Below are 17,204 nucleotides of genomic sequence, written 5' to 3' on the forward strand. Positions count from 1 at the left end.
AAACTCCCCGAGATGGCATAAGGAAGAAACCTTGAGAGGAAACAGACTCAAGAGGGAACCCATCCTCATCTGGGCTGCACCGAATGTCAATTTATAGCAGATATACGATGTTGCAGGGTACAGTGATGATGATCAGAAGTGCAAAGAAGTCCTGAGTCAATGTAGAAGACTGACATTAGCTACAGTCTAATCCATCCTCAAAGCTCCCGTGTTAGCTGTGTGGTAAGAAGCAACCAAACAATCCATGGTGTCTTCATTTAGCGCTATATTTAATGCTCTGAAGAGTCCATATTGTGTTTTTTCTTCTCTTCTAAATTATCTCTGACACTGGAGACTCCTTCTGTAAAAAGTTAAAACATCTCCAGGTTACAGAGGATGTCCCTGTGAAGGAGCTGTTGCCATAGAAACATATACAGTATAAAGGAGCTGTTGCTGTAGAAATGTAAAAATATATATTTAGCACTTTTCCACTCATATATGGTTGTTCTCCAAAATGTTACCACAAAGTTGATGGCACACAATTATACAGCATGAACTAGGAGACCCAAAACGTGTTCCAGCATGATAATGCTCTTGTGCACAAAGTCAGCTCCATGAACATCTGCTTTACATCAGTTGGGAGTGGAAGATCTCCTGCTGTCGATTGAATTGAATGTTCGGAATGTGAACGCCGACTGCACCCCTGTAGTGATGCGTCATTCATTTCGAGTGATTCATTAATGCGACTCAGAAGAACGAGTCATCTCAAAAAGCGATTCGTTCATTTTCTACTGGACACGCATGAGCGAAACGTCACGTAATCTACGTATGTACAGGAAACAGAATCGAGTAGTTCATCTCTCGACTCGTCTGATGATTCGTTTTTTTGTCAACTGACTCCCATAGACACTATGAAGGTGATTAAAGGAATGAAATGAACTGAATGACTCAAAAAAAAAGATTTGTTCATTTTGATAAAAGAGATTCAAAGAACCAAGACACTAAAACGATTTGATCTTCCCATCAATGCCCCCGAGGCCTCCTCACCTCACCTACTTTAGTATCTGAGATTACTAACACCCTTGTGACTGAATGAATCTCCACAAATCTCCATAAAATCTAGTTGAACATCTACCTAGTAAAGTGGAGATGATTAAATGATAACAAAATGTGAATGAGATGTTCAAAAAAGAAACACAACAATCTTATGGTCAGGTGTTCACAAAAATGTGCCCATATAGTGTGTGTGTATATATATATATATATATATATATATATATATATATATATATATATATATATATATATATATATATATATATATATTTTTTTTTTTTTCTCTATGTATTGTTACATAAATGCTGAGTCAGCAGTTTGCTTGGAAAAATGTATCGATATTCTTTAATGATGATTTATGGAGCCCCGGTGCGCTTTAATGATTATGAGGATGTAATGGCGGCAGGAATCGAGCTGATCGAGAAGCGGCATCGTCGGCTCTGCTAACGCTCACCAGGCGTCCTTGACCCTCTGGTTATTACTCTGTGTTTCTGCAGCTTTGCCATTAATAGCATTAAAACAAAGCTGTAAAACTCTCCCATAAAACTCTCGGGTGTGAACCAGCTGTGAACACCTCTGGATTTATTTGCCGCTGGTTCATACATCTGCTCCGAGTGAGAGGCAGAAACATCGTGCTGCATGTGTAGGGTAGAAAGACATCTGGAGAGAGCTCATGTTTGCCTTTTTCTATAATGTGAATTGTTAATAAACCACACACACACACACACACACACACACACACACACATACACACACTCTCTTTCTTTTAAAGAGTATAGGATTTTTGTTTTAATATTTATAACTAGAGGTCGACCGATAGTGTATTCTAAAATGGATACTAAATAAAAAAACAAACATAACACTCAATGTGAAATAGTTTATTACAAAAAAAGTACTGAATCATGTAAATGTGCTAGTGAAAATAAAAATTAATATATGACTGATTAAATATAATAAAAAAATGAATAAATTATAAGTAATGCACTTAATATAGCGCCTCCGTGCAGCATGCAGTCGCGTGTAAAAACAAACAGCATGTGGTGTCAGTGATCCGCCTATAGAGGCCGCTCTCGTAATCACATTGGCAAAACCAGTTGATCGTTCAACCTCTATCAATTTTTTATGACTAAAAGAAAAACCCAGTGTTGAGTCAGAAAATTGTCATCCATATATGGGACATTTCCTTTTTTCCACTGGATGAAATTTAGATGGTCGTAATTGCTGTTTGGTTTTCTTACTTTTTTTTCATTTAGTGTATTGCAGAGGAGAAGAGAGAGAGAGAGAGAGAGAGAGAGAGAGAGAAATGGCAATAGGCAAAAGGATAATGAACAGGACCGAGAGAAAAGAGAACACAGTACATAGTACACTCTTTGCTGCATAAAATTATATTTGTTTCAAATAAACATACGTCTAAAGGGGCGGAGCTTGCTGCGCTTTTTGTTCCATTCCTACGCATTCTAACACTGGAGACTGGAGCCACAAGCTCGTTGTGAGGAGCATTTCTTGCGTTCAGGAGTCATATCATGTGTTTTTTTATTTATTTCAGTCATACAACTCAGCAGCAATGGGCTTAAGGGCCTTGCTCAGGGGCCCAAGAGTGGCAGTTCGGCATGGCTGAGATTTGAACCCACAACCTTCGGTTCCAAAGTCCAATGCCTTAACTCAGTAAGCGAGCACTTTTTTAGACATGTAAACTGCTTAAAAAAATTCAACATGATCATCAAAAAAGTAGCAATAAAGGAGGCGTGGCCTCTGCACATGCTGTCCAAAAATATTCGTTTTCATTTGCTGCAGATCTCCGAAGAAATTTAGCATAATGGCACATTTAGCTGTTAAAGATGGATTGATGTGTTAAAACCATGAAGCGTAGCAGCCCTCATTTATTTCCCGAGGATCAATCCGTCCTTGTTTGGTCGTTATCGGATAAGCGATGCTGTTCCCCCAGTCCCTGCCCGAGGACACGGGCAACAGTGCGTCGTTAGCCAGAGATTTATTCCGACCCTGGTCTCGTAGACCACGTGATTGCTTCCTAACACGTAACATCTCTGGTGGTGTTGGAAGCTTAGTTTTGGACTTTGGCTCCGAAGGTGGTGTGTTCAAATCCCAGTCACACCAATACTCCTGCTACTACCGGGCCCCTGGGTAAGGCCCTTAACCCCCATAGCTGCTCGGTTATATGAATGAGATAAATGTAAGTCGATATGGATAAGGGCATCTGATAAATGCTGTTAACCTCTTAGCAAAATTGAGTCCTGCAGCGAAGTTCAAACTGTTTGAGGAGAAGCAGAGTGTTTTCAGTCTTGGAGCTGTTCATGAGACTAGTAAAACCTCTAACCTCTAACAGGTACAGCGGACTGACACTGGAGACTCCTTTCTTTTATCTGGTGTAAACGTTTGTATAAAAACCCACTAACTTCAGACCTTCAGGTGGAGTAAACAACTCAACATCTTCCGGACCAATCAGATTTGAGAATTCACAAAAACCTAAAAAAAACACAAAAAGAAGACAATGATTGGTCCAGAAAATGTACAGACGCATCTGGATTGGTTGATTGGTGAATATTTTCTGGAAATTTGTAGCGTGTGACTACATATTATAATGAACGCCGAATAAAAAAATATCAACGATTTTGTGATCAACATATAAGAAAAATTAGCACACAAATTGGCATTGATCAAATTTAACGTAAACTCCGCCCACTTCATTGCTCAAGCGAGACCTGTCAGTCAAAACTGCTACACATCTCTTAAACAGCCAAAGTATTCGGACACCTGACTTTTCTAGACATATCTGGTTCATCAAACTGTATTCACAAAGTTAGAGGAGCACAATTGCATAGGAGGTCTTTGGATGCAGGAGCAAGAAATATTCCCTTCACTTGAACTAGGAGACCCAAACCTGTTCCAGCGTGACAATGCCCCTGAGCACAAAGCCAGCTTCATGAAGATCTGCTTTCCATGAGTTGGAGTGAAGGATCTCCTGCTATATATACCCTATTAAACACCTTTAGGATGAATGTAAATACTGACTGCACCCCAGGCCTCCTCACCTTCTCACCTACATCAGTACCTGACTTTACTAACATCCTTAAATAAATCTACACAAAATCTACACAAAATCTAGTGGAATGTCTTCCCAGAAGAGTGGAGATTTTTATAAAATGGCAAATGGAGGCAAAGTTTGGAATGGGATCTTCCAGTGTTCCCAAACCCTTGTCTATATAGTGTCCTTGCTGTAAGTTGTATAATTATGAATCATGGCTTGATGTTTGACGATTCTTTACCAGTGATGTAATGAAAGAATTGGACTCAGACACTTCGTCTGTCCTCAGTAAGAGACGTTAGTTTTATCCCCACAGCCGCATCAGCCGCGGAGATCACAGATGGCTGCGACGCGTCCTCCCATTTCTCATCATTGCAGGAGTAATGAGGAAGTGGCGAAGCTCTGATCTCTGTACACAGGCTCTTCCTGTGCCATCAGGCGCGGCCCCCGAGGGTCTTTCGGGCTCTCCAGATCTAACCGTAATAACATTAGGGTCTAATGCAGGGTCCCTGTGCTCCGGGGCTCGTATCGACTCGGCCAGATCTTTAATTTTAGAAATCCGTTTACTATCTGTGCTGCTTATATACAACTCTGCTCACTGCACACTGTCTCCGGGTCGAGTTTCAACCTCATGTTGTGTTCTATTGATATGAACAGTGTCCATCAGTAAACGGTTTATAATGTTAACACAACCGGGCTCATGATACAGCCATCAGAAGTGTCCTGGTTAAGTGTGGTTTTTTTTTACCAAATTCTACTCACCCACAGTACAGGAACTTATTTATAATCTCTTCGGTGTCACATATGAGGATGAGCTTCCTCCTGAGCCTGGGACCTATAAACAAATAAACAGAAGCAGTTCAACTACCATAGAGTAAATTGTCTCAGTAAAGGAGGCGTGGTCTCTGTGTCCAGTCTGCTTAACGGAGGCGTGGTCAGTGTGTGTTTATGCATAAATAGAGGAGGCGTGGTCAGTGTGTGTTTATGCATAAATAAAGGAGGCGTGGTTTGTGTGCTTTTATGCATAAGTAAAGGAGGCGTGGTCTGTATGCTTTTATGTTTTAAATAAAAAAAGGCACGGCCTGTGTGATTTTATGCATAAGTAAAGGAGGCGTGGTCTGTGTGATTTTATGCATAAGTTAAGGGGGCGTGGTCTGTGTAATTTTATGCATAAGTAAAGGAGGCGTTGTCTGTGTGCTTTTACGTTTAAGTAAAAAAGGCGTGGTCTGTGTGATTTTATGCATAAGTAAAGGAGGCATGGTCTGTGTGCTTTCATGCATAAATAAAGGAGGCGTGGTTTGTGCGATTTTAAGTTTAAGTAAAGGAGGCGTGGTCTGTGTGATTTTATGTTTAAGTAGAAGAGGCGTGGTCTGTGTGCTTTTATGCATAAGTAAAGAAGGCGTGATCTGTGTGCTTTTATGTTTAAGTAAAGGAGGCGTGGTCTGTGTGTTTTTTGCATAAGTAAAGGAGGCGTGATCTGTGTGCTTTTATGTTTAAGTAAAGGAGGCGTGGTCTGTGTGTTTTTTGCATAAGTAAAGGAGGCGTGATCTGTGTGCTTCAATGCATAAGTGAAGGAGGCGTGGTCTGTGTGCTTTTATGTTTAAGTAGAGGAGGCGTGGTCTGTGTGTTTTTTGCATAAGTAAAGGAGGCGTGATCTGTGTGTTTGTATGCATAAGTAAAGAAGCCGTGGTCTGTGTGTTTTTATGTTTAAGTAAAAGAGGCGTGGTCCGTGTGCTTTTATGCATAAGTAAAGGAGGCGTGGTCTGTGTGCTTTTATGTTTAATTAAAGGAGGTGTGGTCTGTGTGCTTTTATGTTTAAGTAGAGGAGGTGTGGTCTGTGTGATTTTATGTTTAAGTAGAGAAGGCGTGGTCTGTGTGCTTTTATGTTTAAGTAGAGGAGGTGTGGTCTGTGTGATTTTATGTTTAAGTAGAAGAGGCGTGGTCTGTGTGCTTTTATGTTTAAGTAAAGGAGGCGTGGTCTGTGTGCTTTTATGTTTAAGTAGAGGAGGTGTGGTCTGTGTGTTTTTGCATAAGTAAAGGAGGCGTGATCTGTGTGTTTGTATGCATAAGTAAAGAAGCCGTGGTCTGTGTGTTTTATGTTTAAGTAAAAGAGGCGTGGTCCGTGTGCTTTTATGCATAAGTAAAGGAGGCGTGGTCTGTGTGCTTTTATGTTTAATTAAAGGAGGTGTGGTCTGTGTGCTTTTATGTTTAAGTAGAGGAGGTGTGGTCTGTGTGATTTTATGTTTAAGTAGAGAAGGCGTGGTCTGTGTGCTTTTATGTTTAAGTAGAGGAGGTGTGGTCTGTGTGATTTTATGTTTAAGTAGAGGAGGTGTGGTCTGTGTGCTTTTATGTTTAAGTAAAGGAGGCGTGGTCTGTGTGCTTTTATGTTTAAGTAGAGGAGGTGTGGTCTGTGTGCTTTTATGTTTAAGTAGAGGATTTGTGGTCTGTGTGCCTGTGTGTCTCAGTAATAAAAAAAATGAAGGAAACGTGTCCTCAGAGTCTCAGAAAAGGGGGCATGGCCATTGTATCTCCAAATATTCTAAATTGTCAGTATACTTCAAGGAGGTGTGGCCTCACAGCTCTTGTAAAGGGGGTGTGGTATTTCTGTCAGGCTAATCAAACAAATTGAAGGAGGTGTGGCCAAAATATCTCACAGTTTTAATAATCTGTGTGCTTGCCAGTCACATTTAAAGAGGTGTGGCCTCTGTGTCTTTCAGATTCTTCAGTATTTAGTTACCAAAACTGTGACTTTCAGTATTGTGAGTAAATTGTAAAAGTTTGTTTTGATGTCTTATCAGCACATTTCACATGCAGGGGAACAGCAGGCTGCAGCAGGCTTAGCCTTTTCAATACAGATAGACAGATTTAGAGAAAGAGAAAGGGATAGAGAGAGAGAGAGAGAGAGAGAGAGAGAGAGAGAGAGAGAGAGAGACAGAAGCTTTGTGCCACTCGACAGCCATCTTATAAAATGGAACATCTCTTACTGGCCGATGGCAAGCAGCCCAGTGAAGTGGCTTAGGCAAGCACACTATTAAACATGCGAATCCACACACACACACACACACACACACACACACACACACACACACACAGACTGAAAACGCTCAGTGTTTGGCCAAAAAGCATCGGTTTAACTGCAGGAAAGTCCGTGAAGAGCCTTTTAAAGAGCCAAGCATTATAACACCACTCACACACTTACACACACTTACACACACACACACACACACACAGACACACACACACACACACACTTACCTTCCATTTTACCACTCCATCAACTTTACTTTCATTTCTGACACGCGTGGTGTGTTATATCCATTCCTCTGAGAGACAGGAGCGCGTCGGGTTAAACATGTAACTATATTTACACTACGCACCTACGCTGAATAAAATACTGGAAAAAAAGTAGTGTGAAGTGTTTCTATGAACTGAACCTCAAAATATAGCAGTCAGAATTTTATCATTTTCATTTGATTTTTAAACTGTGATACAAGTCACTATTCTATTCCATTTTTAAAGCCTATATGGTGAAAAGTTGGCCCCCTGGTGGTCTAGTGGTTAGGATGCGGCACTCTCACCTCTGTGGCCCGGGTTCGATCCCCGGTCAGGGAACCAACCCCAGCCACTCTTAGTGCCGTTCCCAAGCCCGGATAAATGGGGAGGGTTGCGTTAGAAAGGGCATCCAGCGTAAAAACGTGCCAAATCAAACATGCAGATAATACGCTGTGGCGCCCCCTAATGGGAGAAACCGAAAGAAATGGTGAAAAGTTGGGGGGAACACCTCACCTTAAAATTGCCACGTGCTTCTTTTTGAACATCCCATTCCACATTTAGTGTTAGAATTGCTCATTCACTTTTATAATAAGCTCCACTCAATTTTGTGGAGATTTGTATGAGATTTATTCAGCCACAAGGGCACTGGGGGACGTAGAGGCTCAGCGGTTAAGACTGGGTTATTCCTTGGAAATTCGGTGTGCTCACTTTAACACTGGACTGTACTGTACACTTCAGTCACACTTTAATATCAGCACATGAACACTTTAGTGACAATCACACTTCAACACTTTAAATCTGTACTACTGTTAATATCTCTGTTATCCGTACCCCTACACTCCCCTCTCTTTCTTGTATAAAGATTAGGGCTGTCAATTGAGTAAAATATTTAATCCCGATAAATCGCATGAATATCATGAAAGGGTACAGGAAAGTTTATAGGACTGTGGTGAGACCTGAGATGTTGTATGGTTTAGAGACAGTGGCATTGAGTAAAAGACAGGAAGTGGAGCTGGAGGTAGCAGAGCTGAAGATGTTGAGATGTTCGTTGGAAGTGACGACGATGGACAGGATTAGAAACGAGTTTATTAGAGGGACGGCGCATGTAGGACGTTTTGGAGACAAGGTGAGGGAGATGAGATTGAGATGGTTTGGACATGTGCAGAGGAGGGACATGGGGTATATCAGTAGGAGAATGCTGAGGATGGAGACACCAGGAAGGAGGAAAAGAGGAAGACCAAAGAGGAGGTTTATGGATGTGGTGAGGGAAGACATGCAGGTAGTTGGGTTAAAAGAGGCCGATGTAGAGGACAGGGGGGTATGGAGACGGATGATCCGCTGTGGCGCCCCCTAATGGGAGAAGCTGAATGAATGAATATTAAGTTCATACGTATTTAATCGCAACTAAATCGCGCATTTCTATCTGTTCTAAATGTACCTTAAATTAATACTTTTAAAGTTTTTAATACTCTAATCAACATGGACAAATATTGATGCTCGATGGAAATGTGTGTTTATTATTAATGAAACCGAACCCAACAAAAGCATGAAGACAAAATATTCTTGTAAATGTTTAAAACTAATTGTGGTGCTTTTTAATTACGTAAATCATCATGACACCAAACGGAACTTTTATGTTATGCTATGCTATTATGTTTTTGTGCTATGTTTCCACACGGACGGATTAAAATGCCGGATGTGCGTCATGGCGGATTTCGGTGCTGATTTGAGACTTCAGTAAAACAAATGTTGTGATTTAAAAATAATTTGTAGGTGGAGTTTATTATTTTTGTATCTTAAGAAAGAAAGGACGTAAATAAATGTGTGTTGCGTTGAAGGTTTTTATTTCGCCTCTTTTATATTTATTTATTAATATTTTTGCTAAAAATGCTCAAACTGACATTCGCGCAGGATTAATCGCGCATTAATCAAATTAGTGCCGTTAAAATAAATTTGTGTTAACATGTTCATTTTGACAGCCCCAATTAATATATTAATCCTATATTAGAATTTTTTTCATCCTTATATTTTTTAACTTTACAGTTATATTTTTTACTTTGTTTATACTTTTATACTTCATTTTTTCTTTTTATTACATGTTGGACAGTCATAAAAAGCATTTTACCACATGGCGTACCCTGTATGAATGTGTATGTGACAAATACATTTTGATTTGATTTGAAGCCAATATCGCCAAGCAGCCAGTGTTTGGCCCTTGAGCAAGGCCCTTAACTCTCCGTGCTCCAGGGTGGCTTCATCATGGCTGATCCTGTGTTCTGACTCCAGCTTCCTAACGTCACTGGGACATCGGGCCGCGGACCAGCACCAGTCCATGGGTCAATTGACCGCACAGAAAGAATACATAACTTACATTATTTCTGTTTTATTTATTATCTGATTCTGAACGATGTTTTATTTTGGAAAATGACCGGATTCTCTCCTCCATATCTGTCTATCACTCACTCTTGATGCAGGTCATGATGCCTCGGTCACATGTCTTACCTCCATCCACTACCTTCTTAAAGGGGCTCTGGCTGGTAACACATAATACATTACTGCTAAATTCAGACCCCCAAGCCAGCAAAATGAACAACAAACAACACAGTGGATTCACGTTTATTATTATATTTAGAAAATACCAGTTTTTATACTCGTAACCTTTTAATTTGATGTATTTATCCGCCCACACCTTAAAGGCCGGTCCGTGAAAATATTGTCCGACATTAAACCGGTCCTTGGTGCGAAAAAGGTTGGGGACCACTGCTGTAATGTTCATGTGACAAATATAAAGAACCTTTATATTTTGCTGGTGTTTCCTATTGGTGTAATTTCTGAGGATTTGTTTGGACACATGAAAAGGACCTATGGAGATCATCTCCATTAGGATTGTTTGTATGGATAATATCGGAGATGAGGATGATGAGGAAGAATGACAGGATGTGGATGTGTGGTGAACAGCACTGGGTGGGAAATTACACTATACTATCTTCATATAATCATCATATCAGGCTCAACAGGATATTAGGAATCATTGTTACAGTAAGAAGATACGTGTGTGTGTGTGTGTGTGTGTGTGTGTGTGTGTGTGTGTGTGTGCATCATAGTGTACATCCCATACTGTATAGTATTCTTTTTTTTCCTCTCCCCAGCCTTCCGTCCACACAAACACACTGTTTAAAAAATAAATGTAAAATTGTTGAAACACAGACGGCGCTTCTCAGATGTTCTGACCTTTAACTGCTTATTATACCTCACAAAAGCTCGCTAATTACAGCACTGCGATTCTAAATCCAGTGCTAACGAGCATCGACGTTTATTTTTAAGCCGAGAGGTTTTCAGACGTCGTATTACAAAACGGACGGCACGAAGCAGATGAAAAAAATGGCGTAAAAACGCGATAAGAGGCCGTATCTATTAACAGATACACACTCTAAAACTCTGTAGAGCCTGTCAAATATGTGAAGTGTTTTATGGTGTTTGAGAGACATGAGCATGTTCCTTTTGTTTCTACGCGAAGATCTAGATCATTTACTGGTATTAAGATGAAACAAATGCGTATACTGTTCAATTTCCTTTCATTGATAAATCCTCCCTTAGCATAAAAAACAGCTTTACACACACTCGCAATCTGTTTCTCTGAACGCTTTGCTATGCCTCTTTGAAAATCTTGCTAAAGGTGTTCTTCACTAGATTTCTTTACAAACCCGGTTCATCCCAGAGATCTTTAATAGGATTTAGGTGTGGTGACTGGGCAGCTCATTTATATATAACACTCCAGACGACTGTTTGATATCTAAATAATGCTCTAAAGATTTTCCACTAGATTTTGTAGACATTTGTGGAGATTCGTTCAGCCACAAGGGTGTTAGTAAAGTCATGTACTGTTCTAGGTGAAGTGAGGAGGCCTGAGGTGCAGTCAGCATTCACATCTATTGTGTTAAAAAAGGTTTGAGCTTAATAGCAGGAGATCTTTCAGATTGTCCAACCCATGTATAGCATATATATATACAGTGAGGAAAATAAGTATTTAAACACCCTGCTATTTTTCAAGGAGGGGTCTGAAATTGTCATCGTAGGTGCATGTCCACTGTGAGAGACATAATCTAAAAAAAAAATCCAGAAATCACAATATATGATTTTTAAACTATTTATTTGTATGATACAGCTGCAAATAAGTATTTGAACACCTTTACATTTATTATCCTAAATTAGATGCACCTGTTTAAGGTCGTTAACTGCATAAAGACACCTGTCCACCCCATACAATCAGTAAGAATCCAACTACTAACATGGCCAAGACCAAAGAGCTGTCCAAAGACACTAGAGACAAAATTGTACACCTCCACAAGGCTGGAAAGGGCTACGGGGAAATTGGCAAGCAGCTTGGTGAAAAAAGGTCCACTGTTGGAGCAATCATTAGAAAATGGAAGAATCTAAACATGACTGTCAATCTCCCTCGGACTGGGGCTCCATGCAAGATCTCACCTCGTGGGGTCTCAATGATCTTAAGAAAGGTGAGAAATCGGCCCAGAACTACACGGGAGGAGCTGGTCAATGACCTGAAAAGAGCTGGGACCACCGTTTCCAAGGTTACTGTTGGTAATACACTAAGACGTCATGGTTTGAAATCATGCATGGCACGGAAGGCTCCCCTGCTTAAACCAGCACATGTCCAGGCATGTCTTAAGTTTGCCAATGACCATTTTGATGATCCAGAGGAGTCATGGGAGAAAGTCATGTGGTCAGATTAGACCAAAATAGAACTTTTGGGTCATAATTCCACTAAACGTGTTTGGAGGAAGAAGAATGATGAGTACCATCCTAAGAACACCATCCCTACTGTGAAGCATGTGGGTGGTAGCATCATGCTTTGGGGGTGTTTTTCTGCACATGGGACAGGGCGACTGCACTGTATTAAGAAGAGGATGACCGGGGCCATGTATTGCGAGATTTTGGGGAACAACCTCCTTCCCTCAGTTAGAGCATTGAAGATGGGTCGAGGCTGGGTCTTCCAACATGACAATGACCTGAAGCACACAGCCAGGATAACCAAGGAGTGGCTCTGTAAGAAGCATATCAAGGTTCTGGCGTGGCCTAGCCAGTCTCCAGACCTAAACCCAATAGAGAATCTTTGGAGGGAGCTCAAACTCCGTGTTTCTCAGCGACAGGCCAGAAACCTGACTGATCTAGAGAAGATCTGTGTGGAGGAGTGGGCCAAAATCCCTCCTGCAGTGTGTGCAAACCTGGTGAAAAACTACAGGAAACATTGGACCTCTGTAATTGCAAACAAAGGCTACTGTACCAAATATTAACATTGACTTTCTCAGGTGTTCAAATACTTATTTGCAGCTGTATCATACAAACAAATAGTTAAAAAATCATACTTTGTGATTTCTGGATTTTTTTTTTTAGATTATGTCTCTCACAGTGGACATGCACCTACGATGACAATTTCAGACCCCTCCGTGATTTCTAAGTGTGAGAACTTGCAAAATAGCAGGGTGTTCAAATACTTATTTTCCTCACTGTATAGAGCTGACTTTGTGCACTGGAACAGGTTTGGGTTTTTCAGTTCATGCTACCAAATCCAAAGACCACCTATAAAATTGTGTGTCTCCCTATATATATATTATATATATACACCGTATTTTCCGGGCTATATGCCGCTACTTTTTTCCCACGCTTTGAACCCTGCGTCCTAAACAATGAAGCGGCTAATTTATAAATTTATAAATTTTTAAATGCATGACGATGCCAAAAGAAAAACTCTTGAGAGAAATAGTTGTGAAAGGAAGGAGGAAGACAGTGAACAATGACTTTCTTGGTAGGCTGCTGTTTAGATACAAGCCATGTAACAGACACTGTCTTTCATTAAAGCCTGTGTAAAGTTCATTAGTTTCAGTGTAGACACCTGCGGCTTATAGACAGGTGCGGCTTATTTATGTTCAAAATAAACATCTTTGTACAATTATATATATATATATATATATATATGTGTGTGTGTATGTTGTATTTGGCATCACGGCTCTAATACTCGTCTCCTTCTTGTCTCCATCAGCGATGTTGGCCAGATCTGATCCCTGTGTATTTGTCATACACGGACACAGATTCAATTACTGCAGTGATGCTGAGTATAAACAGCTGTCCGTGCACGCCGGCACCAATCCACTTAAATACCATCAGCCTGCTCCAATCCAAAGGTCAGAAATAATATTAGTGAAATGTTTCTGCCGTAATAACCGAACGAGAGGCTGATAACCAGCAGACATGAAGCATGCAAAAAAAGAAGCTCGAAAAATTGCCATCCCATTTCATTCCTCACTGTCGGCTAAAAGCTTTCTAGTGTCACAAGCGAACAACTGCTACATGCTTGATTCTGATTGGTCGGAAGGTGTATTTCTAAAACAGCAGCTTGTTGTTATGGCGTATCATTTCTAGACTAACAACTCACACAGGGAATTGCAGAAGCATTTCAGACAATCTGCATCATCTGGTATGAGACGATGGAGCTTTAAATTACTGTGGAAGTGGTAGCTCAGTGGTTAAAGCTCTGGTTTTACTGCCCAGATAATCTGAGGTTCAAACCCAAGCTGCCACTGTTGGACCCCCTTTGCAAGACTCTTGCTGTATTATGGCTGACCTTGCGCTCTGACCCCAGCTTTCTAAAATCACTGGGATATGCAAAGAAAGAATTTCACTGTGCTGTAATGTACATGTGATAAGTATAAAGCACCTTTATTTTTAAAAATATGTTATTTATCATTTATGGAAGGAGTTTCAACAAGTTGCAATAGGCTGTTGAGGGAAAAATGTATACTATATACAGCATGGAATGTACGTTATCAACTCAAACACACACACACACGTCTTCTTACTGTAGCAATGACTCAGAATAACCTAATATCCAGTTAAGCCTGATACGATGAGTTTAATATTCTTTTGTAATTACCCACTCAGTGCTGTTCACTACACATCCACGTCCTGTCATTCCTCCTCATCATCCTCATCTCTGTCATTTCCATACAAACAAGCCTGATGGAAATTATCTCCGGAGGTCGTTTCCAGATACACAGAAATCAGAGCAGGAGGAAACACCGACTCTGTCATGTGTTAGATGCATTAGTTGCAGGTTAATGCTGATACACATCTGTAGATGATCGGTCACTTATTGCTTTATAGATGTACAGGTGCACACTGTAACTCATTGATTGTTCTGTAAAGTGTATTAGCCCCCACTCTACCCCTGTTAGTCCGCACAGAAAACACAAAAAAGGTTTTAAAAACTGATTTCAGCTAGAAATTAATTCCATAGAGCATGGGTCTTTAACAGGGGGTCTGTGGTCGTACTACAGGGGGTTCACTAATTAATTTTATATCGCAAAAAAATTTTTGTTAAAAAAAAAAACAAAAACATGGGTAAAACCTTCAAAGAAAAGATCAAATTTGAAAAGCATTATAATTATTACATTAAGAGTTTATTTAAATTAAAGCTAAAATTCGTGTAAATGTATAATTATCCACCTGATAGTAAATGAAAAATGTGGATTTAACTTAACTGAACCTATTAAAATAAAAGACAACTGTGAGATTGCAAGATTTAAAAATATATGAAAATATACAGATAGTGATTTGTGCACACCAACAACAGTTCTGATTGTCTTAACATAATATAACGAGAGTAATATGATTGGTTTCTGTTAATATTAGTGGCTATGTTTTACACATTTTTATCAGGGGGGTCCCTGCTCCATGTCTCTATCGCCTAAGAGGTCCTTTACCTGAAAAATCTGAGGAGCACTCAATGCTCTGCTGATGTAATAAATGTGGAACCCACAAAGATCCTTCATTCTTTTTTTGTGATTGAAAAGCAGCTGTCCATGGTGCTGAAATCTATCCAATAGCATTACGTGATCTTTTCCTGGGAACTGATATACTATATGGACAAAGGTTTGTGGATACACGATCATAAGTTTTTGTGCTTTTTGAACATCCCGTTAAACATTTAGTCTCAATTTGCTGTAATAATCTCCACTCTTTTTATCAAATTGAAACATTTATGTTCATATATGCGTTTTCCAGTCATATGTGCTACTTATTCAAAACTGTTTGAATCGGACGTCTTTGGATGCAGGAGCATGACATTTTCTTTTGACTTTAACTAGGAGACCCAAACGTGTTCCAGCATGACAATGCCCCTGTGCACAAAGCCAGCTCAATAAAAATATTCTTTACATGGGTTGGAGTGAAATATCTCTTGCTATAGAGCTCTAAACCCTATTGAACACCTTTAAGAAAAATGTGAATGCTGACTGCACCCCAGGCCTCCTCACCTTACCTACCAGGCTTGACTAACAACCATAAAGCTAAATGAATCTCATACAAATCTTGTTCAGAAAGAAGCACATTGCAATCTCATGCTTAAGTGTCTACAAATGTTTGTCATTTTTGATGAATTTACAAATAATTCTGAAAGTGATATTTGCATATTCAGGTGCATAATCATGATTATCTGAAGTTTTAGGTGTGACTGATTTCTGGTCAACACGTTTAAAAGTCCAAGAATTAAAGAGATTCATACACATGCTTGAAAAAAACACACTCCTCCTCACTGACTGGTTCTGAAACCACAATAACTCTTAAGTGCAAAACCAGAGCCGTGGGATTGGACAGTAGCAGAGACCAGGTTCCCTGCGGCAACAACTCTTTGGGAACGCTTCCATGTTTCCACGCTCTGAATCACTTGTGTTTTTAGTCCAACGAAAAGACACCACGTTTTAGGAATTCACATTTTAGCATATTCACGTTACCAAAGGGGTAAAGTCACAACCAGTATTTTCACGTATCCATCCTTCCCTCACACAGGAATTTTCTAAGGTTTGTTTTTGGGGCAGAAGCTTACCAATATCGGGTCCTGCTGTTTGGCCTTGCACTCTCACCCCGCACCTTCACAAAGTGTGTCTCCGCTGAGACTCTGGGGCATATGCATACCGAACTATATTGACGATTAATTGATATTATCTCAATCAGAGCACTTGATGACCCGGCATCGAGATGTTGTTCTCGCCCATATAAAGGAATTATGGTTAAGACTGAACGCTGAGAAAAGTGTCCCCTCTGGTTCTCCCTTACTTACCCAGCCCCTTGTGGGTTGTACACCAGGGTGTGCTACTGGGAGTTCTGAGAGAGTTCGCTGGGATGAAGTCTGTCTCCTCCTGGTGCCCCCTGCTGGTCAGGCCGGCTATGGTTTGCCGACCTGGTAAACCTTCTCAAACACTCTCCCTGGGAGATTCCTTCAAGGAGGGACCTTCTCTCTCAGGCAGGGTGCACTTTGCTTCACCCCCAGCCAGAGCTGTAGAGGCTGTGGCTGTGGCCTCTGAGAACAGCTCTTATCCACTGATTGTTCCACTGAGATTGTAAAGACCATTCTCCAATCTAAAGCTCCCTCCACAAGGAGGTCGTATGCCACAAAGTGGCGCCTGTTTACTACGTGGTGCAGAGGAATCAGTTGGCTAAAGGGTTGTCTCCTTCCACCCTTAAGGTAAACGTGTCAGCTTTCATGGCTTATCATGCTCTGCTTGCCGAGCAGTTGCTAGGGAAAAAACTGTTTTCTCGGTGGTATCTGTGCCTGTGTGGGAACTGGCCGTTGTTCAGGAGGTCTTGTCTAAGCCTCGCTGCAAACCCTTGCTGAAGTGCCCTTCAAATTTTTAACAGTCAAAACAGTTTTTCTACTGCCCATTTCATCTTTAAAGAGGGTTAGAGACCTTAACATCCTTTCCATGAACCCCTCCTGTATGGAGTTTACACAGGGTATGTTCCCAAGGTGCCCTCGGCTCTTCCACGACCAGCCGTGTTC

General features: G+C 40.6%; 1 protein-coding gene across 4 annotated transcripts in view; it reads left to right on the forward strand.

Annotated features, from left to right (window-relative positions):
- Positions 1–17,204, forward strand: part of dlgap2a (discs, large (Drosophila) homolog-associated protein 2a) — a 261,204-nt gene that overhangs the window by 118,650 nt on the left and 125,350 nt on the right. The window contains exon 2 of one of the 4 annotated variants that reach the window (XM_046855467.1): positions 13,410–13,551. The exons of the other annotated variants lie outside the window; for them this stretch is intronic. Within the exon in view, the coding sequence (XP_046711423.1) occupies positions 13,476–13,551 (76 nt within the window). The 5' untranslated portion in view covers positions 13,410–13,475. The remainder of the gene's footprint in view (positions 1–13,409; positions 13,552–17,204) is intronic. 4 annotated transcript variants of the gene reach the window in all.

The sequence above is a fragment of the Silurus meridionalis genome, chromosome 8 (genome assembly GCF_014805685.1).
Source record: "Silurus meridionalis isolate SWU-2019-XX chromosome 8, ASM1480568v1, whole genome shotgun sequence".
NCBI classification, from domain to species: domain Eukaryota; kingdom Metazoa; phylum Chordata; class Actinopteri; order Siluriformes; family Siluridae; genus Silurus; species Silurus meridionalis.